Source organism: Haemaphysalis longicornis, unplaced genomic scaffold, assembly GCF_048455015.1.
Source record: "Haemaphysalis longicornis isolate Haplotype H1 unplaced genomic scaffold, Haemaphysalis longicornis Haplotype H1 scaffold_1, whole genome shotgun sequence".
Taxonomy (NCBI): domain Eukaryota; kingdom Metazoa; phylum Arthropoda; class Arachnida; order Ixodida; family Ixodidae; genus Haemaphysalis; species Haemaphysalis longicornis.
In genome coordinates this window covers 408,297,101-408,324,770 of record NW_027526203.1, presented here as the reverse complement: position 1 = coordinate 408,324,770, position 27,670 = coordinate 408,297,101, and the positions used below count along the sequence as shown (strand labels likewise).

At 47.5% G+C, this 27,670-nt stretch overlaps 1 protein-coding gene across 2 annotated transcripts; it reads left to right on the top strand.

Moving 5' to 3' along the window:
- On the top strand, window positions 1–24,690 carry LOC144155470 (purine nucleoside phosphorylase-like). 2 transcript variants are annotated; one of them, XM_077686937.1, is made up of 6 exons: window positions 1–287; window positions 11,916–12,085; window positions 16,425–16,528; window positions 17,366–17,541; window positions 20,260–20,453; window positions 23,721–24,690. In XM_077686937.1, exons 1-6 carry the CDS (start codon window positions 244–246, stop codon window positions 23,921–23,923), a joined length of 891 nt encoding a protein of 296 aa, XP_077543063.1. In that variant the 5' UTR covers window positions 1–243; the 3' UTR covers window positions 23,924–24,690. The 2 variants fall into 2 exon arrangements, with proteins under 2 accessions (XP_077543063.1, XP_077543062.1); XM_077686936.1 differs by lacking the exon at window positions 1–287 and adding an exon at window positions 11,127–11,278.
- Window positions 24,691–27,670: the final 2,980 nt, after the last annotated feature.

The following is a 27,670-nucleotide window of genomic DNA, read 5'->3' as shown; positions in this document are numbered from 1 at the left end:
TTGGCCGCACCGCAAGGAGAGGGTATGCCAAGGCTAGCCCCTGCCGTCTCCACCGCCGCCGCACCTTGGGGGCAGCCTGTCGCGCCCCTGGTCACGGTGGCTGGGCGAGGAGGCGCCCTTCCCCCTCCCCGCCACCGCGCTTCGCCCTCTCCTCCGTGATTGGCTTGGGAGAGCCGCGTTCAAACCGAAAGCTGACGCTGCCCGCAACTGCTCCTGCCACGTCCCGACCGCGCTGCTTCCGAAATGGCCAAGGTACCCGGACAATCCTCGGAAAAGAGTGTCGAGGGGTGAGGCCTCACTTTCTCTCTCTTTTTGCTCCAACTTATTGCTTCGCTAATCTCCGAGCGGCTACGCATGTTTTCTACTACTCGGTCGTTTGTCGACTCAGGCGAATGGGAAAGCGGAAGGAGTTTGACGGACCTTGGTACACGTAAACGTCTCTCCGACTGACCTCGCGTGGCTGAACTGTTCTTCTTGGGGCACAGGGGCCGCCAAGCTGCAATATGAAGCTTTTTTTCCCCCGCAATTCCCTTTCTTTCGGAAAATAAATCAACCTTTTAACTTTCTTCCGGGTGCGAAAAAGCCGTGTCGGTCATAAGTCCATCTCAAAAGGGTACGCGTCACGCATGGCAATTGCTGCTTTTAAGTCCCAGTTATGATTCAACTTCTCGCCGCATCCCCTTCTGTCGTTTTTGAGTGCTATTAAAGCGTGGAAGTTGTCCTTTTGCAAGATTTGATCAGGTGGTTCCTGCCAAGAGGCACACGTGTTTTTTCCGGCGCTTGTGTTAACGGCTGCCGCGGAATTAAGTTTAGTTCTACAGGACTACATTGTGAACGTACTAGATGGCACCCAGTTATGCGTAGAGCTTAGCACAAGTGAGAAAAAGCCCGAATGGTAAAGTAGCAAGCAAGTGGTGGTATAACTCAAGGGGGAAAGAAAATATGATTGGCTACTGTCTGCCTTCAGGTGTCGTAGATAACTAGCGGTAGAAGTTCATGGTGTTGAACTAAGGGCACAAAAAAACCTAACTTGGCAGAGGTTGGATAAATAAATCACCATAGAACGTGTTCTGTAACACCCCGTAGTTAACTGAAGCACATTGTATTCGCGCTATACTGAGCAATCTTCACTTTAGTATATAAAATCCCTCCAGTCTAATAACTCTTCCTCTTTCGAGCATAGGCAAAAAAAAATAAATAAACGGTGCTCATAATAGGCAAACATGGCCCTCACCAGTGTCGATGGTCACCATGGTTAACGTCATCGTGGACGGGGAAGACAGCACAGAGGCCCAATTTGTGAACACCCTCTTGTGACCTTGCAGGAGCAAGCCGCGTGTTCTGAAAGCACTATGCGATGATAAGGCTCGAACTCGTTCCACCGTGGGCGCTTTTGCCGCCGTACTTAGCCTTCCAAATTCCTGAGGACAGAACTTCTGCTATCGAAAGCCTGCCGGGTTTGCTTTGGCTGTTCAAGTTTGGAGCTGAAAATTTCTGCGCCAAACAGCAGCGTTCGGTGCAGTCGAGGTATTTATCAGCAACAACACCCCCGACGTTTTCCCACGCCTGAAGGTGTCCACCCTTTCGCTCCTCACCTGCCGTATTCCTGTAAAGCCTGATCACGAGCGGGATCTGCGGGAACCCGCTCCTGATCAAGTCCTACGTGCTGCACAAACCATGGGAGCGGGAGTCTCAGCGAAGCGCAACACGGAAAACATGGGCCTTTTGATACAGCATGCAGAAAGCGTATCTGTTTAGGCTTGTTCAGTGCAATACTTACATCACTGTCTACAAAGAAGAACAAGTTAGTTGTCTCTTTCTCACTTTCTTTCAGCAGGAGCGGCAACATCATAATTTTGCATTGATGCCACCCGTGCTGATGCAAAACAAGAAGGCGCAGCACGCATGGCTTAATCGGTCGCTTTGGCGCCGCTGTTAGATTCATTAAGAAGGTTTTACAAGGCCGCTATCCAAAGACAATCAAGACAGATTAGTGTGGAATGCAGCTCTCGGCAATACAAACCGGTTGCCTGCATAACTCCCGCTTCGTTGGTGGAGAAAATTGGTCTCATGCTGGCAGGCACGCCGAAGCGCACGCGCTCGTAATTTCGTCCGCGTAAACACCCCATTTGCTGAGAAAGGACCCACCATCTCTTACTATCTCCTTCTCTCCCTTCGTGAGGCACCGCTCAGGCGGCCGCCCATTACTAACCACAGATGGTGAGTAATGAGCGAATTTCTGCACGTGCCTTGCGCGGGCCGTCTGCAGGATTCTTTTCGGTGAAAGTAGCAGGGGAGAGGCCAGGCCCGCAACGGTAACCAAATATGCACTTTTGAATATTGAATAACCCAAGAATAGAAAAATCGGCCCGCTTTCGACACTTTTGTAAAGGAGAAGAATGCGTTCCTGAACTGACCTTAGACGTGCATGCTCTCTGCCATCTATAGCTGCTCATTGGTATGTGAAAGGAGAAAGACAGGGGACGACGGCGCACGCGTGCCCTTCACACGTGCGGATGGCTATGAGTCTGAAAAAATTGCCACATCCCCCGTTTGTCGGTGTGGATGAAAGCTATGCGCGCTATTGAGGTCCGCAGCCGCAGGGGCGTGCTGGTATTTTCTACCGTACCCGCACCAACATCGACTCGGTGAGTAGTCAGATGTAGTAACCCTGACCCAAAAGCACTGAACTATTTTTACACGCATAGAACAAAAATGAACGCTGTCTTGAATACGTGCCTGTTGTACGTGTTTCGCGTACGTAATTTTTCCACGCGTGCGCTCTGACGTTACGTGATGTTTGTAACTGCTAATCTGCGAGTAGATGCGTCTCGGGCATGCAGGCACGATTCGTCGCGTATAGATATAAAGCACTTTATATTTCGCTCAGGTAAGTAAGGTAGAGAACAAGGACGCGTAGAAGGGAATATAGTTGCGATTCCGTCGCTTTTCTTAACAATGGTCATCATTTTGCTATCGACTACAAGAAAAAAAAATTCACTGAGCCGGAGCGCTGTGTAATTATCTGCGCAGTTATTGAAAGAAAAAGCTTCAGGGAATCCTTGCTTTGTTTTATGAGAATGAGAAAGCGCGCGAATGAGTGAACTTCGGTCGCTGAAAATTCCATAGTGTCAACAGTGGTGCCACTTCTATCATACTGTGTGTTCAAACTACGCGCCGTAGACCAGCGCCCAACCACATGCAAGCGCCATGTTTCTATTCCTCAGGTTTAAACTAAAGGCGTGCTGTATTTCTGTGTGTTTTATTTCTGACGCACACGTTATGAAACCACAATGAGACCGCGATGTTGGTATTTTATTTCACCCTTTGGCGCCCTTCATATTTATGGTACCTCGAACGCCGCTCTCTGTTTAGCCGTTTGGCGCCGGCGTAAAGTAGCCACTAAGTCACTTGGCTTTACAGCGCCTTTCTGGGTTCGATTGCCGTCCCTACCACAGGCTTTTCTAGACAGTTGACGTCGTTCGTGTGTGGCACGCGTCAACGCCGCCTGGATGCGCCTTTCTAGCCAAGTAACGCTGTCACGTTACAATGCTAAAATAAATTGAAGTGCTTTCCAAATCAGTTGCGTGGGTATGTTGATGACATGGGTAGCCGAATGTGCTCCTGCTCCAACATTGACTATAATTAGTCTATTACGGATGTTATCCATCCCCTTCATCCTCCCCTGCCTCCCAATACATTGTTTGAATTAAATCCTGTCAACGCCCAAGCAATGGTCAAGGCAGACAAGCATTATGCAAAGTTTGAAGGCATCTGGAAATTCCTCTACCCTGTGCGCTAAACTCTTCTGTTCAAAAGTGTGTGCCCACTCGTGTACCAGCGAGAACTCGTGCTTCCTTTTTTCGTTCATCATATTCATGCTGCGTGGTTACTTTCTACATTCGACAGACTTTGTGCTGCCAACTGTGTTAGAACGTAGTATTTGCGATGATGTAAGTTCTGACATTTTATTTTGAGTAAGAAAAGAAGAAAAACGATGAGAATGCGGTTCATAAGACGAGACCACATTCCAGACACCAGCACCAGCCACATAGAGATTTCAAAAAGTGGGTCACACAATACGCCGAAGCGCTTACAACCGCCCAACGAGCGACAAAACCTGTCTTGCAGTTCGAGGTCACTTTGCCCACGGCGGTAGGCTTCCTAATGCCAGGATTTGTTGCCTTCCGTTCTTTTGTTTTGTGTTCATGATTTTCGCTCGAATGACATACCTTTCTTTCTTGATCGGGGATCAGGGAGGGCAGCTTTCCAGTTTTTCGGTCGGACGTCATCAATCCAGCCCGTCTCCTTTACATATACAGGGTGTTACATAACTTATATTGATAAATGGAACACTTTAGAATTTTTTTCTGAGCGAACCGCTGCTCCGTTTGCGCTCAAACTTCACACGAAGGTCATATTTTGTGGTCTACTTTGACACCAAGAACAACCACGGTACATACCTGTTTTTTTTTAAATAAACTAAAACGATTTTCGCCCATGGGAAAATGGCGGCCAATGTGGGCGTGTGAGCTGATCTTGGAACGACGGTGCCGCCTGGGATATAAAAAAACGAAACGTGCGGTGGCGATTCACAGTAGAAAGGAGCCAAATGAGGCAGCAGACGATCAGAAAACCTTTTTTGTCGATAGTTTATGACGCCCACAAATAATTACATAAGATTGATTGATTGATTGTTGGGTTTAACGCGCCGACGCAACGCAGGCGATGAGGCGCGCCGTAGTGGAGGGCTCCGGATTAATTTTGACCACCTGGGGATCTTTATCGTGCGCCGAAATCTCGTACACACGGGCGTTTTTGCAATTACATAAGAGTTCATACGAATAATAGTAAAGTATTCCCTCAGTTCGTCGTTGTGAATACCAGCCATTTGTTTCAGATCATCTGTCGTCTGCAGTGCCAGGTTACTCTGCTGTTCCCCTGCAGTGAATGATCTCATGACGCCATCTCCTAAGCACAGACACACACCAGAATAAGAAAAGTAAAACAAGAACAAAGCAAAGCAACAAGCGTGAACAAAGAATCGTGAGTGTTATTTCAGAAAGCGGCGTAACGGGGCACTTCAGACGGTAGGCGACCTGAAATCTAGTGACTGATGTCCACAACGATGAACCTAGGGAATACTTTACTATGATTCGTATGAGCTCTTATGTAACTACTTGTGGACATCATACACTAGCGACAAAAGCGGTTTTCTTATCGTCTGCTGCCTCATTTGGCTCCTTCTTACCGTGAATCACCATCGCGCGTTTTGTTTTTCATATCCCAGGTGGCGCCATCGTTTTAAGATCAGCTTGCACGCCCACATTGGCCGCCAGTTTCCCATAGGCGAAAATCGTTTTCCTTTATTTTCAGAATAAACAAGTACCATCGTTGTTCCCTGTGTCAAACAAAATAGGCCACAAAATTCGACCTTCGTGTGAAGTTTGAGCGTGAAAGGACCAGCGGTTAGCTCAGGAAAATTGTTTAAAATGTTCCATTTATCGATCTAACACCGTGTATATTACATTTATAAATATTTGCTTTGTCTATAAAGTGTAATTAACTATCAAAAGATATGTTGTCTTCAAATTAAGGTATGCAATTACCTTAGGTTGCAGCCACATCGAAGGCGAAAAGCCGTGCTATTTTATGTCTTGGTAGATTTTGCTGGCTCGATAATTCAAACCTAAGGTTGGTTCCTAGTTAGGGCTTTATTTGCCTCGTCGAGCTAAGAAAATTAAAGCATGCCTCAACAAAATCATTGAGTTTTTTGTATTCTCACCCGACGGGAGAACCATTATTGAGCCCGCAATGAGCTGCATTTATGACCTCCCAGCATAAGCATAAATATTTTTACTCAGGAATGAACGCCCTCAGCAAAGTAAATACGTAAAGTGAATTTGTGAGTACTAGAGGCCGAACCCAAGACCCCCTTGTACGGCAGGAATTCTTTGTACATTTGAGAATTTCTGCCCCAGAAAAGTTGAAAGCGTGTGACGGATAAGATATCGCAGCCTGTGTTGAACTTTCAAACTTCTTCCCTCTAGTCGCATGTATCGCTGGGCTCTTCTAAGATATTATAATCAATGTTGCATTTGAGTGGCCAACCTAAGCCAATGTTTGCAGCGTTCCAGAGTGACACGGGGCGTATTTTATTAGGTTGTTTCAAAATGAAGCGGTATATAGCGGTGCTTTATGCATAAAAAGCAGGTACAGTTTTAAAGATTACGCGCTATACTTGTTTGACCCTGCTATTGTGTCTCCCCAAATGTGTCGGAATTTCGGCGCATGTTAAAGATGGTCAAAATTATTCTGGAGTCCTCCACTACGCGGCGTGCCTCATAGCGTAGGTCTAGTTTAGGCGCGCAAAGCTCCTAAATTTTTTTTATTTTTGGGGTTTAACGCGCCGAAGCTACACAGGCGATGAGGCACGCCGTAGTGGAAGGCTCCGAAATAATTTTGGACACCTGAGGATGTTTAACGGGCGCCTAAATAATGACACACGGGCATTTTAAGTGCAAAGCACTTTAGGCACTCGCCTTGTCGCCCTAGCTCGCTCGCTGGAACCAAGCATATCGCTACGGCGTTACGGTGTAGCTTGTCATGGTCCCTTCGCCGCGGCGTTACCCAGAGGCTTCGAAAGCCAAGCGGTTTATATAGTCTAAAGCGCTCGAAACTGGTGAACCGGTGGCGCTTAGCAGTGACTTAGCTCGGCTATGTTAGGATATACGTAGCGTGAGCTGAGGTTCAGCTGGTTATTCTTAGCTTCCCTGGTTGTCTAGGATTAGCTGATTATCATGCTTACGGCTGCTTATCATCCAATCCAAATCCAATCCAAATTCAAATGCAATCCAATTGAAGCCAATCCAATCCTCGCGCTTGCGCAAAATGTGGCGGTGCGACGCCGGCACGTGCGGGAGGAAAAGCAAGCACAAAGAGAACATAACTCCCGCTGGCGCAGTTTCAGGCAGGGGGTGCACGAGCACTGCGAAGGAGGGAAATTTGATTCATGGGGTGGTAGCAGTAAGCGGATAACGGCGGTACAGCCTATTATGGCAAATCACTGTTCTGCGCTTCCGACAGCTTTCACATTGAGTGGAACGGCTTGAATTTTTGGCTTTTCGTCCCCATCGCAAAAGCATCCACCGCGGCCGGGATCGAACATGCGCGTCCTTGGGCTAAGCAGCACAATAGCCACTACAGCCCCCCCCCCCCCCCCTTCCCACTCGACCACAGCGCGTACCACTAAAATTGTAATGACAACGAAACGCTAAAATACGTAGAAGGAGATTCAAGTCCGACATGCGGTACCTCGATACCAACATGCCATTATAAAAAAAAATCTAGATGAATATGGGAAACTGCCAGTCTCTTCGTTAAACGTTGTCAGACGTTAGCAGACGTCGTGTACAAAAGTTGATACCCCCGCTGCACGCGATTAAAATTCACTGGCACTGTTTATAGCCCTACTTGAAAAGGTGAGAAATAAAAAAAAATCTGGCGTGCTTGCAGATAGCAAAAAAGAAAAGCAAGTAATAAAATGCACATTTATAATTTGAGAAGAAGGGCAAGGCGCTGCGTAGTGTAAGAAAAAAATGGTGTCAAGTGCAGAAATCTAGAAAATATTGATACGATTATAATAAACCAAATTAATTGACCTGCTAACATCCGGCAATGCTTTCTTAAATATAGTAAAGCATGTTGTTAGGCTAGTTGGTTCATCGTACTTACACGTAAAAGTGCGCAAACGGACGGGACAAGGAAAAGAAGAGACGTGACGAGCGAAGACTCCCAACTAGTTTATTGAAAAATTGAACATGCTAATATACCCACACCAGCACATGCGCACACATCTGACCATGCTTATCACATGATATAGCGGTTTAAAAATTCAAACTCATTTCCATACAAAGATATGGATGGTTCGCTCACACACTGTTCACCATGCTTCCAAATGAAGAAGGCCTGGGTTAGTTCCCTTGCCACCTGTTCTCGGCTTTTGCTCAGCACCTTCGTCTGAGTCAAAACCGGCTCGCATGGCTTGCTTTCATGGTGAACAGTGTGTGGGTGAACAATCCATATCTTTGTATGGAAATGACTATGAGTTTTTAAACCGCTATATCATGTGATAAGCATGGTGAGATGTGTGCGCATGTGCTGGTGTGGGTATATTAGCATGTTCAATTTTTCGATAACCTAGTTGGGAGTCTGCGCTCGTCACGTGTCTTCTTTTCCTTGTCCCGTCCGTATGAGAAGTTTCTTTATTATGCAATTAGTTTATGCAGACAAAACCATATGCTAGTTTGTGAAAATATAAATGGATGCAATAAAGACACATTTTTATACCGTAACTATTTGAACATCGCGTAATGCAGTATTTCGGCATTAGCCAACGAACAGATATATAAGTTTGCTTGAATGCATTAAACACAAAATGATTTCTAATGACAGTTTCCAAAATTAGTTGATCGAAATCTGGTAGTAGCAGTATTTTGAATATTTCAGCTTCTATTTTTATAGCTCATATCGTACGCGAAATGTTTTATATAGATGGTAGAATTCCATTAATGCCATTCTACCACCGCTCCAGGACGCAGGTTCGGTTCCCGACCACGGCGGCCGCTTTTCTGATGGAGGCGAAAAGCAAAAACGCCCGTGTGTTTGAGATTTCGGCGTACGTTAAGGATACTCAGGTGGTCAAAGTTAATCCGGAGCCCTCCACTACGGCGTGCCTCATCGCCTGCGTTGCGTCGGCGTTTTACGCCCTACAATCCGTCAATGAATATTCTACCACCGAGAGTCCACTGGTCGTACACAGCTATACCATAGCGCAATGTATAGCCGCCGAATGTTTTAATAATATCGCGGGAGCGTCGTCCGGCGGGTGGGTCAGCGCCTTATCACGTTAGAAAGCGGCGAAACGAGCGAGAACAGGTCGCACAGTTCGCATGCGCCTAATGGTCCCGACAGTGCAACCGTCGTCCGCCACGGTGTTCCCGCAAGTGCGATACAACAACTTTAAGCTTGCACCGTCTATATTCATTGCCGAGTAGTCACAGTGATTTCTCGTGCGCCTTGTTCACGGCAATGGAAATAGGCGGCTGATTACAAGCGGAAAAGGGTTTTGCCGCACTTGCGGGAACACCCTAGCAGGCGATGGTTGCCCTGGCGGGACCATTTTGCGCACGCGAACTTTGCGATCTATTCTCGCTCGTTTCGCCGCTTTTTAGCGTGATAAGGCGCTGACCCACCCGCCGGTCGACGCTCCCGCGATATTATTAAAACATTCGGCGGCTGTACTGTAACCTAATGCATACGTGACGCCTTTCCGTACTGATATCGGCATGTAATATTAATTATTATGAAAAAAAAAAGCAGACACGGTTTGATTCTTTTGGCAAACATATCGCGATAAAAATACGGGCGGGTGTAAGCTAAGGGTCGAAATACGGGCCGTTGCGGCTGCTGACTCTGCGAGTCGGGTTTTGGCGCGGCGTTTTCTCACTGGCCGCTTCTAAAAACAAACGCAGTAGTCATATTTACGTTTGAAGCGGCCCGCCACTTCGCTTCGGTTTCCTCTGTCACATACCGTCGTACCCGTGGGAAGAACCGAAGACCTGCGCAGTTGGGGCCTTGGGTGGTCTCGTGTGTGCGCAGCAGATGTGAGCAGTAAGGGCGGACAACGCCCTTTATGTACAGAAGTTGGCACTTCACTAGTAGAAATTTCTAGTCCTGTTCAGGATGCATACATGATATCATAGCAGACACCAATGAAGAATACCATAAAGAGGAATGAAAAGAAAGAAAGAAAGAAAGAAAGAAAGAAAGAAAGAAAGAAAGAAAGAAAGAAAGAAAGAAAGAAAGAAAGAAAGAAAGAAAAGTGAATTAAAAGTCCAGGCTCCAGTGTCCGTAACAACAAGACACAAAACGAACATTTTAATGAAATAACTTGTAGCGCCCCGTCCCTTGGTACTTGAACTGAAGCACACCTTGAGCCGTGCGCTTTGGCATTAGCAGTTTTGAGCCCATAGTAAAAAAGAATTGTTGATTTACGTCAACCTCCGGGTGATCTACATACATCATACCGACCTATACATGACTCCAAGAAATGTCGTAAGGGACATTAGGCAGCTGCTTCGGGGCTTTCTCAGGCGCCGCACCCGTGCAACTGCGTGCCGTGAGGTTTAAGATCGTTTTCTGTTTCTCGGTCACCGAATGACACTTGCGGTAAAAGCCTTCGACGAAGAGAGATACAGCGCGTTCAACCTTAGGTGCCGCTGATAAAAACGCGATCAATTGTTCTCGCCTCTCGAAACAAACACAGACCTGGAAGAGCGAAACCGGCAGCCTCTCGCCTCGAGGTTCCCGAATCTTGTTGTTGGAAGCCCAAGCCAGAGAAGACGTCACTATCGTGTCGTGTTTTCTTCCACAAGTTTCGGTTGAGATACAGAAGAACGCCCGTAGTAAGATACGGACAGGGTAACGCTCGCCATCTATCCGCAAATGGCGACTTCCTCTCTCGCTTGAGGCGGCCTTGAGACGAATTCATTTAATGTAGCTCACAGACTCTGTAATATTTTTTATGACAGCTTGTTTGCGCAGTTCTAGAATGTTAAAATTATTTTTTGCCTGGCGCTTTTTCCACGTGCTAGGGATAAATATTTTAAGCATCCGCGTAAGCAAATCAGCTAACGAGAAATATATTATTCTCCGCTGGAATGAACACACTGCAAAAAGTAATCTGAGTAAAGAAAACTACCTCGTACCTGCCAGGAATTCACGAATTTTGTGGGGCTGCATTTAGGACCTAACATTCAATTTCCTTAATGCCGGGTATAACCACTCACGAACCCAGAGGACTAAAGAAATTGAAACATTAAGGATCCGCTTTAGTTTTGTTAAAAGCATTGTTTGTTAACCTCCTTTCCGTCTTTTGAAATTTATTGCGCGCCCGCTTATCTGCAGTGGAGACAGCACTTCGTCCACGGGAGGGGTGACACAACAGTCGTACACTGCAGGTGAACCACGTCAGATGACGTTCTCTAGGCGAGAACTTTTATTTTTTAGTGCGGGATTATGCGTTCCTGCGTTCAAGGGTGTCATATATGCGCTCTGGATTGTGCCAGCTGTTAAGTCGTTAACGCATTATCAGCCCTAGTGAGCGAGCATATAAATGCGTGTCCTATCTCTCCCGGCTCACTCTGCCAGCAGGGTGTGAGTCGATGAGTCGCTCTTCCAGTGGCGCCAGTTCAACCATGAGCTCCAAAGAGGAACCGTAAGAAATGTATTCTGTGCCCTTCGCGTCATCTATTTTTACCATCCCGCTATGATGGAGAAGCCATCAATCGAAGTGCATTTCGTTGCAGTTCTCATTTATTCTGACAACATCGTAGCGGTAGCGGAAGGAAGCATTGTCGTGATAGAAAGACACGGTTACACGTTGTCCAAATTTATCGTATAATATCTACTGATGTGAAAAAAAATTAATTTTGTTGAATCCCGATGGAATGCACCATAGGTCGTACGTGCGAACAAAATTACTTTTTTCCCGTCCCGTACAGCTGTACCGTACGCTGCTGTCTTGAGCTCTAGAATACTGAAAATTGCGTTAATTAATGCCTAAAATGAACAGTTAAATTTACTTTGAAATGTCGCCTTACGTTTTGCATAGCGGCTCAACCTAATGTAGCACACAGCCACCTAGGCTACGAGGGCTACGTGACCGTTTCATCCTTTGTGTGGTAAACAGAATTTAACAATTGTTAGTACATGGGCTGCCGTGCGAAGCTACTCGCATTCTCGCCTACATTGTGACTCAGTGAAAAAAATATGGTAATGTACAGTCTAATAAAACTAGGCTAGCTTCGAACTGAGATTTGTTAATTCCTTCGGTTGTGTTTGTCCTCCGGCAGGTACTCCTATGAACATATCGAAAGTATCGCAAATTTCCTCTTGAGCAAGACGGAACACCGACCCGTCATCGGCATCATTTGCGGCTCCGGCTTGGGTTCCCTGGCAGACCTCCTCGAGAACAGCAAGCAGTTCCAGTACAAAGACATCCCCGATTTCCCGGTCAGCACAGGTGAGGATCGACTTGTGGTATGCGTACAGGGGAATCAAGTTCTATGGCTCTAACTAGCAACGCCATCAGGTTTCAAAGCTTGGAGCCTTGGTCCTTGTTTCGCCGAAGCAACAAATGACAAGCATGTACGCCCCGTCGAAGGTAAAATCCAGTGAGGCACGCACACCGCTGATTAAGGACACGGCCGTGTTTTGTTTTTCAGCGGTGGGCTTGTCTCTGGCGTTGTCGTCTCATTGCACTGCGGCTTCCTGAAATCACATACTCTGGCAGCCAATAATCAACAGCCCTCCTAACCTCAGTATAATTGGGTGTGTGTGCATGACTCCGAGCATAATTTGACCGCTAGCGTACACATTGTCATTACTTATTCCTCACCCCCTCAATTCGCTCCTCGCGTGAGTGAGAAGCGGATTAAGGAGGGCGTGTAAGTGCGTACGTGTGTATGAGTACACCCGTCACCATAGGCGTGCGCACAGGGGGGGCAGGGGGGGGCGGCCGCCCCCCCTAATCATCTGAAGGGGGGCGCCAAATTGGCCCATATTTTGCCACTGTAACACATTAAAGTAAAAATTTCGGCCCAGAAATATTTTGTATGTGTTGCAATTTCATCGCATTGAAATAAAAATTTTATAACCATCCCTCTTTGCACTGCGTTCGGACCGCTAGGCCTTCAGTGGGAAGAGGTCGGGAGTTGCTGTAAGGAGGGGGGGGGGGCGCGGCGGTAAGACTTTGCCCCCCCTAATCGAGAACTCTGTGCACGCCTATGCCCGTCACCCATCATCAAACTCTGTTTTTACGAATTGCTCTGGCAGAACAATTAACTTATGATTTTTTATCGATTCAGAAGCATTCGGTGAATCACTTTTCCAGCCTTACTTGAGCGCGGAGGGTTAGAGGCGTGTCGGAGAAAACCTTTATTTAATACGTGATGTGAATGGGGATTTCCGATTGTCATTGTTGTCTATGGAACTTCTTTTTACGAAAAAAAGAGTGGCTATGGATAACAAGATATTTCTTGCGTAGAGGATTTATTAAATTTGTTTATTTGTACTCCTTCTTTTAAACGAATTGCTTCGTTGCTTGCAATATCACAGCGTACACATCGCCGTTGTTTGTCCCATTTTTGGAAATAGCGCTGAGTTGTAGAGCGCAAGGTTGTCGATATTCCCATGAGGAATCGAAGAAATGCTGCATTTTAGTGCTAAGCTTACCTGGACAAGCTTGAATTTATCTGGCACAAGTTTACATGTTCTGGGAAGCTTACTGAAAATACCTAATGAACTTGGGATGTAATGTGCACGCTATCAGGCACCTCCAGTACGACCATGAGTCCGCCAAACACTAAAGGACTCTTAACGTGCTACCGGTCAAGGGCGTGGGAACAGGCTCACCGCAAACTAGACTTTACGTATTGTGATGTCGGCAGTCTCGACACACGCCTGCGTTTCCACCTCTTTGCCACCCATATTAACCCTTGTGCCATTTCCTGTGGCACTGACCCCTTTACCACGGGCCGATTACCCTCTGTCGGGAGTTGACCGGAACGAAACCACATGCCTTCTTGTTTGAGCGCACTAACTCGAATGAGTGGCCGCTATGTGTGTGCAGACGCTTAAATTCTTGATCTTGAAGACTGGCACCCCAGTTTCTTGAGAGCTCTACTGGCGAGCCGCGTAGACGGCGGCGGTTTGCCGTGAATATCTTTCTATTTTGTGTTATGGGGGTAGCAAGGGAAAGCCGGTTCAGAACGGCGCCATGCCCGTAGGTGCTTTTCCAACCTTGGCTTCGTCTGCTGCTTCGAGTGTAAGCTTCTTCGGTTTGTTTCTCTGGGCCTCCACAGATAAGAGGGCGATAGGCGCCTTCGAGAGATAAAGCCGTCTCGAGGTCACGTCATTCGTGGCCGCAACTGCTGATCTTCACATTGGAGAAGATCAGCAGAGGCAGTGGCCCTTAAAACTTGGTATGCGGGACGTAATCGAGGTGTGATAAGCGAAAGTCCTTTGTCATCTCACCGCCTTCCCTACCAACATCCATTTCATTTTCTTAGACTTTATTCTGGAGGTTGTATGCGCGCTGAAAAGTTTTATTGGGGTGAACCGCAAATGAAGTTACTTCATCCACCATTTGGCATCAACGCGGAATTTATTCATCGCTTCCTATGCTAAATTTTACACGCGTTTATTGTCTCGTAAATCAGAAGATTTGGGGTAGACATGACTTAATAGCGTACAATAAAACTTGTGGGCACGTGCGCACTGCGGTGTGTCAACTAAATTGCCTGTTAACATAGAAAGACTTCAAGCACCCTATATCTGTTGCGAAGTAGGGTGGCGCAGTTTTGGTAGGCTGCGATTAACCTACATTCACTACTCAGAAAATAATATTTATCTGATCAAGTTGCCTTATCATTTGTTTTTCATCTAACAAGAGATTTTGAATGAGTGGGGCTAATTGCAACGATGGCTTGCCCACAAGACTAGCGGAAGCTGTGGGAAAGGGTACCCCATGGGATAAAACCAGGTTTGGCTTGAGGGAATCATCATACATGGTAAAGTTACCCTATATCGGTAGATAAGAGTACCGTGAAGTTAAATATACCACTCGCGACAAGAGTAGTTGCCTATTAGCGCAAAAAAATGCCAAGAGCGCGAGAACACGTACCACCCCCTCTGTTAACTTTCCCGCACTACGACTTGTGACATCACGAATCTTGAATTTTGAAGCGTAGGATTGATGGAGCTTGCCTACGCGTTTTTCTTTTAAACGAACACTTGGGAAGGGATATGTAAATGTGAAATAAATGCATGTCGGAACATTTACTGAGCCCATGTTTCAAAAATGGACGAAGTTTAGCTTACAAACATGGTAAACCTTTGTTTACAGCAACTGCTGGTTGTATTTGTTTCAGTATGAATCTCTTTTCGATATATTGTATAGTCGTAAATGATGTCAGAAAACTCACGAGAGTGAACGCATGAACTTTCCCCCCTTTTCTCTATCCGTTTTCATGCCTTAAATGGCTTCGTACGCGGTCCCTTTTCAGGATGTGGGACGTAATATTTCGCTACAGGTGAAAATAGAAGGGAAACAAGAAAGAAATGACAGGTTTGTCTATTTAGTTATGAACGAAAAAGGCATCGTTCGCTTTCGAACAGAAGCCAAAACAGCTTTGAGCAGTGCGATCTTTCAATTTCAGAAGTCGCTAGCTTTTAGTGTCTGCTTAAGCGTTCACTTACGGGGCCACTAAACTGACGTTATCCCGCCGCTTCTGAAGATAGCGTATTTGACAAACGAGTAGTTGCACTCTTTATACGGTTTCAGAGGGCCAGATGCAGCTGCGTTACATTTTGTCATGATATCTTGAAACTAAAACAAGGGTGGGGTACTGCGTTTTCGCGTGGTTTAACAAACATTAGCACATTAAGAAAGAACGAAGCCTCCTCTTGCTGCTTTCTGAGCATGCATGGCAACGTAGGCATGGCGTTGACGTGTACTACGTACCTCTCAGTTCGTTTCTTTTATCGCTCTTTCTGTGCCAGGCTTGAACCACTATAGCTGACCGAGGTGTGTAATGGAAATATTGGTAGCTCGGTACCGACACAAGTATAAATTGTCCATGCACGCTTTACCTATTTCTGCTTGAAATAGCAGCAGATTAGTGTCATTTTTTTAGCGCTCGTAGCACTTAAATTTATTAGCTGCCCCCTCCTTCCTTCCTTCCTTGTAATTCAGAAAGGTAGGGAGTCCGTCCCCCCGGGAAATCAAACCCTAGGACGAGGACTATCAACGCCAAACCGCCCCTGCCTAATCCCCTCAGTGGTGGGTTAGTGCTTTTGCGTAGGATGCATGGAACCAGCCCAGCTTGTACAGCGTTAGCTCTAATTAACACAGCTGTCACCTTCTCCATCACGGCACCGTTACGTCAAGAAAACGCGACGGATACGTAAACAGAGTAGCGCTCGTACTGGAGCTCTCCGTCAGTGTACAGCGTCGTCTGCCTAGTGATCAGTTTAGCCTAGAATTGAGCGTCTTAATCTGAAAAGTTAAGGAAATGGCTTAGATTTTTACGTGTGCTCACTTTTCGCTAAATTTAGTCGTAAAAATTTGTTTTCTGGTTGGTGGGTTTAGCACGGGGCGTGGTGCCGTCCCGTTGACGCAAAGGAAACGTAGAGCTCGGCTTCCCGTCACCGTCGCACCGTTTTTAGCGAGAAATCGCCCGAGAAACCGTCACCCAGGACAGAAGGCGGTGACGTGACTGGGTGAAAAACGGCTGTGTGAATGAGGGCTTATACTGCTCCGATTTACGCCTAACAGGATGTTTGCCTCCTTTTGTTCGCAGTTCCTGGCCACAGCGGGAAGCTGGTTTTCGGCAAATTGGAAGGAAAGACTGTCATGTGCATGCAGGGTCGTTTTCACCCGTACGAAGGCTACCCGCTATGGAAGGTACGCGCTTCTCGTCGACAAATTTTCTCTTTCCGTTCAGTGCAGTCGCTGCGAAAATTTCTTGCTCGTCTGTACTGCAGACTCGCTGTTTACACTCCCCGAATTTTTTTTTTTGCTGAACTCTTGTAAACGCCAAGAAATCTATCATGAACATTAAAAAGGCAATTCATTGCGACTGATTTACAGCTGTCATCTCGGATTCCACGCGGCCGCAAGAGCAGCTCCGAAAGCCTTGTCGTGATGGCTTTTGTTTTAAGACTGCCATGGCTAACTTTGTGTGACAATGAGCTGAGTCTCAGTGAGTTTACAAAGTCGCCTGATCAGTCCGAAATGGTATACGTTTTGCTAGATGCTTGTATAAGATCGCCAGCTGTAGCCCTTTTCCAAGACTATACTTTTGTCCGCGGCGTGAACGTGTTACCCTACCGGAAGACTTTTTTTCGCTAGTTACTCTATATAACTACTTTGCGCAGTAAAATACAGGTTGCGAGGAACAAAAGGGCTTCGATGGTAATACCGGACAGTGCGGTTCGAGGGGCTATGTTATACCTGCTATGAGAATGGGAAGATAATGTTAGGAACACCTTCTGTAAGATTTATTGTGTTAACGGATTGTTCGTGGAAATTTGTGGTGCTTAGGTGTATTGGTACAGTACGAAAAATTCCTCCTGCTTATCCCCCTTGAAGAAAAAAATTAATTCAGGCAGCAAAGAGCAATTTGAAGCGCTCGCGCACACGGCTATAATTGCGTTATTGTTAAAGTTTTTAGATTTCGGGCTCAACGCTGAGCAGCGATTGGGATGTATCAAACGCCGTGTATGATATTTGCTCTTCCAGTGTGCCATGCCGGTGAGGCTGATGAAGCTGCTCGGAGTAAAGACCCTCATAGTCACGAACGCCGCAGGTGGCGTCAACCCAAATTTTAAAGCTGGCGACGTCATGATCATCAAGGATCAAATCAACTTCCCCGGTCTTGGTGGAGACAGCCCGCTCAAAGGTCGCAACGACGAAAGGTGATTGCTCTCCCCTTCACCTATCGCACGCAGGGTTCAGCGTCGCAGTGGCTTGCTTTTTTTTTTATCTTTGCGAGTTGCTTTATAGGGCCAGTAGCCCCAACGTCTGGGTAGGTCGTTCGGTCTAAATCTTTACGACCGTGACCGACAGCAGCAGGTGTGACAGTGCACGGCGGCTGGCTGCTCGATTAACCGCAGACCGGCGCCCTCTCAAGCCTTCAACTACCCACCATTTCGAGTCGCTTTGAGTGGGAAGGCAGACGGGGTGTCGGACGACGCTCTGCTGGGCTTGTCTGCCCGTTGTTGCTTTCCTACACGCGAGCTTCAGATAGAACGTGTTGCATGAATACATTCGTATAGACTAGTAAACAATTTACCTCTTTTACGTGACCGCTTAAAGGTGACGTATCGATCACATTCACTTTATACATGACGTCTGTTGTCTCACTAGACTGTTTTATTTTTGAAGGCTGTGTTACCACGCCGCTGGCCGCATATAGCCGCGTACGCACGATTGCGTTCGAGCTATTGCTTTCAGTCTTGTACTCAACTGGCACAGTAATTGCGGCGCAGATATACGTGCGGTCACGGCCGTGGTAACACGGTACGGGGATATAATGAAAGGAACTGGAGAAAACACATGCGCGCATGTGGGACTCGAACCAACAACATTTGGATTAATAAAACTTGCTGCTGAGCTAGTTGATTCATAGTATTCAGAGATGTACGTATAACAGACGCGCGGGACTGGTACTACTTGGGCTTATTTTTTGCTTCTGAGGCGTATTCAGTAAAAGCTCATTAATTCGAACGGCAAGGAGTAGCCATCTCAGTTGGAACTAATGAAAGCAAAAAATAACAACCGTACACTGGTTTGGAAGCGGTAGGGCATGGCCACAATTTGATGCTTGAAAAAGTCCGTTGTTGCAGTCCTCCTTTTGGCCTTGAAGGCGACAGCCAGCACTTTTTGCCCTATAGCACAAGGCTATGTAGCCTATCCGCCTTCTTCAAAACTGAACGGACCATCCATCCGGCCATGACTTCCGAGCGGAAGGCCTCACTCGTGCCTCCTCCTCGTCGACATTGGTAGCGACATGTTCTGTGCTTCTGAACTGCGAAATGATGTCCTCATCAGTACACTAGTGCACTCACGTCCACATTGATGTAGTTCTCGAAGAATCCGTCTTCCAAGACGTCCGCCGTGTGGAGGTTTCAGATTGGTTTTTACCGGATGTTATTTTCCCTCGTCGTTCTTCGCCCCGTTCCGGACGCTTGACAGCCTTGAGTGCAGGCAGCAATTGCGTTTCTCTGGCCGTGCGCCAGGCGCCAAGATGCCGGCGCAGTGGCGCATACTTCGAATTATTCCTGCAGGCACCTGCTCACGTTCGAATTAACGGGCTTTTTTATACAGAATTCTATGGAGCTTTGCCGGACCAAATCCTACAGTTCGAGTTATTCAGTTCGAATTACTGAAGTTAGAATTAATGAGCTTTGATTGATAACAAAAGCCCGTGCTTAATAACATGCACAATTCCCATAATAACAACCTGTGTCTCATGTCACCCTTAACCACATGTCCGAGGACACCTAAGCCCTTCGTATCTGTTGTAAATTCGAAAGCATGAATGGCTAGTTGAACGCCTGAAACGCCTCGCGTCGTCGACGGGCTCTGTATTCTTGCCTCTCCGGAAACTTCGCTTTGCGATCCGCGGTAACGCTTCGATCTGTCTTTAATAAGCATCGTACCGCTGCTTGTTCCTGCCGCTGTGTAAAGTAAGGGAAGAGTTGACCGCAATGGGGAATTCACATGCCTGTCTATTCGCTTGTTTGGCTGGTTTTGCCCGCCCTCTTCATCTGCGGTGTAATGGCGTGAACGACCACCTTTTGCTACTGCCACGTTTAACCTCATAGAACGACTAGTTGTATGCAAAGCTTCTAGAAGACCTGCTTTTGTTATGGACATCGGACGCCGGCTTTTTCCCCTGAATGGGCCATTTAAGGCTTCCGCCTTAAGATTCGCACTCTGACGTGAGGAGTGCTGCCACAGACGTGTCCCTTATGCAACTACTTCTGCGTTTTTTTATGCAATACGCCTCCAGTATACTCGCATGCATTTGAATCATTGCTTCTACCTGAAAACCCAGTCTCACTCAGCCGAACGTCACAACTGCAAGACTCGCAGTGAGCAGGCAAATGAGGAGCTCCTCCATTCCTTAATTACAATTCATATGCCCATGCTCCACTTTCTCTTTTATTTCTAAAAGTAAACGTTCTCCAACAATAACAATTGATGGACTCTTTCCCCTATGCTTTCATTTGTGTTCTTTACTGCTGCTTGATTTTCTGTATTCATGCACCGAGCTTTAGTATCCCCCCCCCCCACACACACACACACTCACGCACGCACACGCGCGCGCGCGCACGCACAAGTAAATGTTAGTTCTTGCCTTCCTCAGGAATGCACCGGCATGTCTCGTGTCGCCGTGAGGGACGAGGCAGACTATTGAGTCGAAACTATGCACACTTTATGTGCAGGATATATGCAGGACGACTAGTAACCGCCCGTTGTGGGTTTACAGCGCCGTGGGCTTCGGAGCGTGACGCCGTCTCCGCGTTTGCGCCGTGCGGGGCGCAAACGTCCAGACGACTTACTTGTGATGTCTCCGCATTTCACGTCTCACGCCCCCCCTCCTCGTATATTTCATTTTTCGCTCTTAGGTGGGGACCCCGATTCCCGGCAATGAGCAACGCTTATGACCTAAAGCTTCGACAGCTGGCCAAGAAGATCGCCAACGAGGAGCTCGGTCTGTGGCCGCACCTGCGGGAAGGAGTCTACTGCATGGTTGGAGGGCCAAACTTCGAGTCTGTGGCAGAGATCAACATGTTGCGTGTGTGCGGCGCAGACGCCTGTGGTAAGCACGCAGTCCCACTGCGCCGGCCTTGGGCGTTCCCCGGATCGCTGTCACGAACTGGGCTGCTTTGGTCGAGCGCGCGGGGGGAGGAAGGGGGGGGGGGGTATACGGAGCCTCCTCTGGTCAACACGTCACTGGCATAAATAAGGAGCTTGTACCGTGCACCGAGCCACCTATACTATGACTGGAGATATACGGACATAATTACTGTACATTCTACAACATGGTGAAAGTAAGTAACTTATGATAATGATGTGGCTTCGGCTCGATTGAGATAGAGACGGACTTGTCAAAAACGCACGTATGTTCTGCGTCATGGGCACAGAGTAGGTATACTTACGTGGTACCACCACTTAATGATTGCTTAAAAGGGTGGATTCTAATTAAAAGTTCCCATTCGGCATTGCATGGGCCGTCGTTTTCGCGTCTTTAAGCGAGTGCAATCAACCGTGGAGCTTTGCTCACTAGCGCAGGGCTTTAGTTGGAAAACAAGGATGCATTGTTCGGGACCACTCCTGCGCTGCGCCAGTTTCTTTCCAGTCACGTCGCCTTTCGCTGGGGCATTTTAAACGCCCCAAATAACGCATATTCAGTAAGAGCCTGTTAAATCGAACTCGAAGGGGACCAAAAATTTACACCATCTTCCCGCGAGGGGAACCATGGGGTAGATGCGACGCTTCGGGGGTTGCCGTTGCGTTTCCGTTATGTTAGCGATGTCAGCGTGTGGATTGCTGTTGTTGTGTATCCTATTTACGCAGCATGTTCACCCCCGATGCGTCGCATCTACCCCATGGTTCCCCTCGCGGGAACCATGGGGTAGATGCGACCGAGCGCAAGCTGCGCGCTCACCGCGCTGACGCACAGATGGCGCTGCGGTGAGAGCGGCGGAGCGCGCAGCTGCCGCGGCAAGGAGAATGGGGGAGGGATGCGGACTACGCCGCGACAACGACGCGGGACAAGGCGAGTTAAAGAGATGCGTTGCATCTAAAAATTGTTCGAATTGTGCGGAGTTCGAATTACGGGCGGGAGCTAGAATGAATAGACATCACGCCATACGGCGCAACCAGAACATAAAGAAGCCACCTTTGGAATCGTTATCATGAATTAAAGGAGCCATGAAGACAAAATGCAAGTTTGTGTTATTCGAAAGATTTCGTGTTTTATAATGCCCCCAGCGCTTGTCCGAATGCAAACGATGCTTTATTCACTGAGAAATTATTCAATTTAGGTAAAAATTTTGATTTTCCCGCTCAATTGGGCGTTTTCGTGGTCCCAAATGACATCACAGAAGCCGACCGCTCTGCAGCCTAGGGTCCCTTGATTCACACATCCGCCGTACAGGGTGGAGACACGTATGCGCTGGCGCCGCCATTTTGGTCCACTCACTCGCTGCCGAAACAAGTCATTGTATCAAAACCGCGCTAAAATTATCGCCGCAACGTGGTTAACTGGCGAAGTTTGAATCATCTTATCTGTTTCGCGTTTCTGGGTCTCGTGGGAAACGAGAACAACGCGTTGTGCAAGTTGACCCAACTGCAGCGGCACGGGACCGTTCAAAGGGTGTCTCCACCCTGTACGTTGGCGCTGGCACTGAGGTATTCGCGCGTTTGTTTACGTTACTGAACCTAGATGGCGCCACCATACCGTGGCGTGGCGTTTTCTGCCTTTTTTTCGTTCTGGGAGAAAATGGTTTCGTGAAACATAGTGCTCGCTCGACAAATATGTTCACGTAAGACACCGTCGCGTCAATCAATCGGCCAGTGTCGTCTGACAACCCCAAAGCCCCGCAGTTCTGTGCAGCTAAACAAGCATAGTGCGCGCAGTACCAACAACAGCAGTACGAAGCGGTACTTCTATGTTTACATGTGCTTTCGTAACTTACACTTACCGCCATTCTTACGGCTTTAAAAAGAATGTTCCCTAAATTTAAGCGCAAATAGCTCGTTCGGCAAGCTTGTAAGCTCTGCCTAATTTGCGTTTACTTTCGCCGGCCTCCGCCAATCGCAGAACTGGCTCGAATGACATCATAGGTTCTGTTGCGGGAAATGAGCTAGTGGGTCGCATGGCCATTCCCTTTTTTCCTAATTATGTAGCTTATTTGAACGAAATTTACGTTAAAAGTGGTGTCAGTATGATTCTAACGAGGCAATCTTTTGAATGAACCAAACTTGTGTTTTCTCTTCATGGCTACTTTAAGCGCTCGACGTTACGCAGTGAACGCGGCACACAGAAATCCTGCAACGGCATGTGCGGTAGCACTGGCGCCGGCGGTGTGGCGCCCGCTGCGGAAGCGAAATAAGCTGTCGCAGCTGCGTAGCGCGCGCGTTACACTATTTTTGTTTGTTTGTTTGTTTCGTTGTTTTGCGCCTGTAGTTAAATTACTTTGGTTTAGATTTCCAGCCCATTTTAATCACTCTAGGCCGACTCCTTCTGCGAGGAGCGATGGAAATCAGGGATTCCAGTTCGAATGAACCGTTATAGATACCGACGCGTTCGAATTATCGGGAGTTTTACCCCATTGAAATATGCAGGGCTGTGCCGGGACCAGGGCGTCAGTTCGAATTAACTGAAAGTTCGAATTAACTGAGTTCGAATTAACGAGTTTTTACTATATTAACTAATGCGAGTCGTGCGAGTAAACAACTTCTGCTTGAATGAGCGAGATATAAAGCTTTCAAAGCTCATGAAACTGTTTCAAATATTGTATTACCAAGGAACAAAGATAAAATGGCGAATCAATGGGTTAAAGCGCGCTGCGCTACGAGTGCGAGGTTCGTGCCGTTTGAGTACGAGTTGGTGGGGTTCGTGGTTTCGTGCATCGGCACGGCTGTTCTGTTGATACGGCGACAAACCCAAAACTTCCGTGAGTACTACTTTTCAGCCTAGGTTCTCCAGGTGCCGAAAATAATTATAGCCGCGCCTGCACTACCGCGTGCCATATAACCCACCATCAACGCGCAAAGCCCGACTTCCAGCTCAAACTGGACTGGTATTTTTAAACACAGTAATTATCCGCGCGCTGCGTAAAAGCACTTTTTTTGGTTGAACGTCAAGCTGAAAACGCTCACCGAAATTACGGTTCTCGTTCCGGTCTTCTTCTGCTTTCTTTTCTTGCCAGTTCTTTTTTTTAGTATTTCGTAGAAGAATTTGGTGTTCCTCACTAACATGGCGTGTTCCAGTGGGCAGCTAATAGTAGCATTCCCGCCCCAGCCGGGCATGCGAGAAGCCACAATGTATTTTTTTTTTCTTGCGCTTGACCTCTCGCAGGCATGAGCACGGCCCACGAGGTGATCGTAGCGCGCCACTGCGGAATGCGCGTCTTCGGGATGTCGCTCATCAGCAACGTGTGCATCAGCAACTACGACACTCAGCAGGTGGCCAACCACGAGGAGGTCCTGGCCACCGGCGAAGCACGCAAGAAGGACCTCGAGAAGCTCATCAAGGCTCTCATCAAGCAGATGGACGCCTAAAAGCTGTACCTGGCTGTCGCGTAGAAAAAAAAAACACGGCCGGCTTTTCTGACCTGTGAGCTCACGATATTTGCAAGATTCATCAAAAGTGACACCGAGACGAAGCTTAAGCAAACGGACGCGTGGCCTCTGCCTGTGCGTGTTCGGTCTCGACTTCGCGTTGGGCGTCATGTGTACAAGTGGTTCTGCGCAGATGTTCCGAATGCCGTGGACTGCTGTACGACGACCTGAAAGCAAATTTGTATATTTGGGACACCCAAGTAGGCGCTACGCGGCTGCCCGATCGACCGCTCAAATTCATCGGGAAGGCAACCCCGTTTTCTTGACATCACCCAACTTTCACCAAATTAATCGAGGCGAGGAACGAAGGTAGACACTGCCACTATTTGCTAAGTGTCTGCTGATTTGACGTGCGTGTAATGTGCGTGTCTCTCTTATGAATTGAGTCCACCGAAGAAGCCCCCTTCCAGGTCCCAATGCAGACGCGTGTTTCTCGAATACTTGAAATGAACTCATAGTGATCAGCACATGCCCAATCGAGTTATGCAGTTTTCTTTCTGTTTTTAGTCCCGCCTCTTTTCAAAATTGTTACGCGGACTCTCGTACAAGCGTGTAACGCAGGAATGTGTTACTTAACAGGGTGTATGTAACTGCGGAGCAGCTCAAGTTAAGCGTTCTGTTACGACCGCAGAAGCAGGGGCCATTAAACGAGCATGAATGACGTGATGTACCGGTGCTTAAATACGTGATAAAATGTTTTTACTGCACATGTGATTTCCTGAAAATAATTTTGTATTTGTTTTCTGCTTATGCGTTAGCATTCTTCGGGAATTTCTCTCAGAAATCTGTCCCTCCGTCCGTCTGTAAGGCGTGACAGGATGTGCTCCGTAAGTATACTTGGGGCACTTGGGGTATTTAATAAAAGTTCCTAGCCCTCCCAGGCAAACACACATATAGGTAGAAAGAATGCCTACGCATTGCTGGTGTGTCTCGCGCCAGCTTTTTGCTGACGTCTTTGAGCGAGCTTGATTCGGTGTGCTAACAGAGTTTGAGCCACAGAAATACGGTTATAATGATAATATTTGGGCGCCATCGATTGCCCCTACCCTATTTCTTTCTCTGAGTACGGAAGAGCTCACAAGTTTTCGGATGGCGGCCCATTGCTGCCTCAGTACTGGCAGCCTGTTGCAATTTCAGTACTACAAGCGCACGGCGGTTACTGGGCCCGCTCCAAGGAGATAAATGGACTGAAAACGTCATTATTGGCCGAACTGGGTTGGCTGCTCCTGCTTGACATCAACAGCGGCCGCCATGAGGAGTCCAACTGAAGCTCGAAGGCGCCATCAAAAGCAGCTTTCCCGGTTCGTCCGCAGATGTATATCAAACGTGCACGTGATGCCAGCACGTCTTAATGGGCGTCGAACACGCGGTTCTTGAAATGACCTTGTCCAGAAAATTACGAGGCCCATGTGAACCGGCAGGGGCGGAGCCAGAAATATTTTTCGGGGGCGGTAAACTCTGCCGGGAAAAAATTAAAAAAAAAGTCTGCACCCAAACAGCATTGTTTTCTCGATTTCTTATTTTCGCTTTTACATTTAAATTTACAGATGAAGGACGGAAGGCACAGTACAGGAAACGCAGGGTGGTTAACCGTTCACTGACCGGTTGGCTACCCCACACATGGGGATGGGGATACGTGAACTGAAAGGTAAAGAAAGGAACCCGGTGCATAACAAAAGAGAAAAAGTGTGTAAAAAACGTGGGCGAAAAAAAAAAGGCCGATAGGAAAGGCGGCGGGATGCGCACTTAGAAAATTTCGGGGATGTTCTGACGCCGAAGCACCCCCCTCCCCTCCCTTCAGGCTACGCCTCTGTAAGCAGGAGTGCTCGATTGGGTTTAACGTCGAGGGACTTCATAATGGATGCAGGCCCAGGTCAGCTCTTAAGCTTCCGCTCACGAAGAGACGGTGTCATCGCTGTGTTGTTGATAAAAAATAATACGCCTGGCTATCCCCTGAGCTGCTCGGGTTAGACACGACAACGAAGTGGTTTGTCGTGTGCTCGTGAGTGGCTGCTTTCTTGGCGGATATATAAGCTTGCGAAATGCCTTGGTCATTTTCTCTTGCTCCGAGGGGTCGATGCGATGTGTTTACCAGTGTTGCGGAGTTACCACTCCGGAATCGGAATGACACTGGAATCATTCCACCTTTTCGAGGACCCGGAATGGAATGGGGGCAACGCTGGAAGGATTGGAATGTGAATGGGCGCCTTTTGCCAGGAATGGAATGGTCTTGATTTTTATAAGGGCTGTATCGACCTTCAGCTAGGGCCTACGGCCAAGCTGGCTCTTGAACCAGCATCACTGCAACCAAAGCAGTCAATCGCTGCCTTTAGCTTGTTAGCGGCTAATGGCTGGTTAGTGACCTCAATCGAATCCTCCGAAAGAAAATCTCTAGACGTGCAAGCTGTTCCGGGCAGGTGCGGTGCGCCAGAGCGGTTGTTGCACACGGCTACCATGCATCCCTTGGCCGCGCATTCGCCTGAATCTACAGCAGCATGCGCGGCCATTCTTCCCCGCCGCAGAGATTCTCCACCTCTGCTGCCGTGGATAACATTTAGTCGGTACCGTAAATGAGCATTTTTTTAAATGCCAGCTGACAGCCTCAGATAATGCCCTCAAATAAAATACAACATTCAAAGGTGGCTGGAGCGATTATGACACTGCGAAATTACAGTGCGGTCACGTTACTCCACAGCGTTGACACAATTGTGCCATGCTTGCATTTTAATACCGCAATCCCCCACTACATCCTTTTATGCGCTCGTATTTATACTTACAGCATTAGCATTTAGCTTGGCACACAGGACAAGAATTGCTCATACGGTGAGCAGGTAGACACCCAGTTGGAGGGGGGAGGGATGAGCAATTTTTTGCCTCTTTTCTGTGCGCTTAGAACGCGGTTTCCAATTTGCTACTTTAATGAGTTGTGGCCGTACTAGACGACAGAAGCTCACAACATAGACCTGCGATCTTTGCTAGCCATGCACGTACTTATGTAGACACAAAGACGGTGAGGGCCGCAGCGACACCTGCAGGTAGGCGCTCTCTACTCCTTAGACCGTGGTAAGCAGCTGACAACTGGATCTTGCGAATGAAAAATAAGAGTGTAGAAAAGGTTCGCACGGTAGCGACGTCGGCCAGTGGTCCCACTCGCATCGGTGTTTTAGCAGGCGTCGCCATCACTGTCGCCTGCCCTTCAGACGCCCGTTCATAGGTGCTAAACAGTGTTTCCCGGTGTTTTGCTTAACCGACCCTTTTTTCCGCTTTTGTCAGCAATGTGAACTGCAGTGATCGAAACCTTTAATTTGATTCCCCACACGCCTAAGGAATACCTTTATGAATTCCAACCCTATTTATGACTCACCATGACTGAGTCATGATTATGACCAGGAAGCATTTTTTTTATTTGCCCGATGTGATGTCCCTCATCGAGACTTTCAATTTCATATCCCACATGCTCTATCGGCCCATCACTTTGAATTTTAACCATATTTATGACTCAACATGATGGTGTCACAATTATAACCAGGAAGCAATTTTATTATTCCCTGGTGGATCCCATCATCGAGACTTTCAATTCGATACTCCACACGCCTTAGCCGCATCACTATGAATTATAAACCAATCTATGACTTACCATGACTGTCATGATTATGACCAGGACGCATTTCTTATGTATCCAACGTT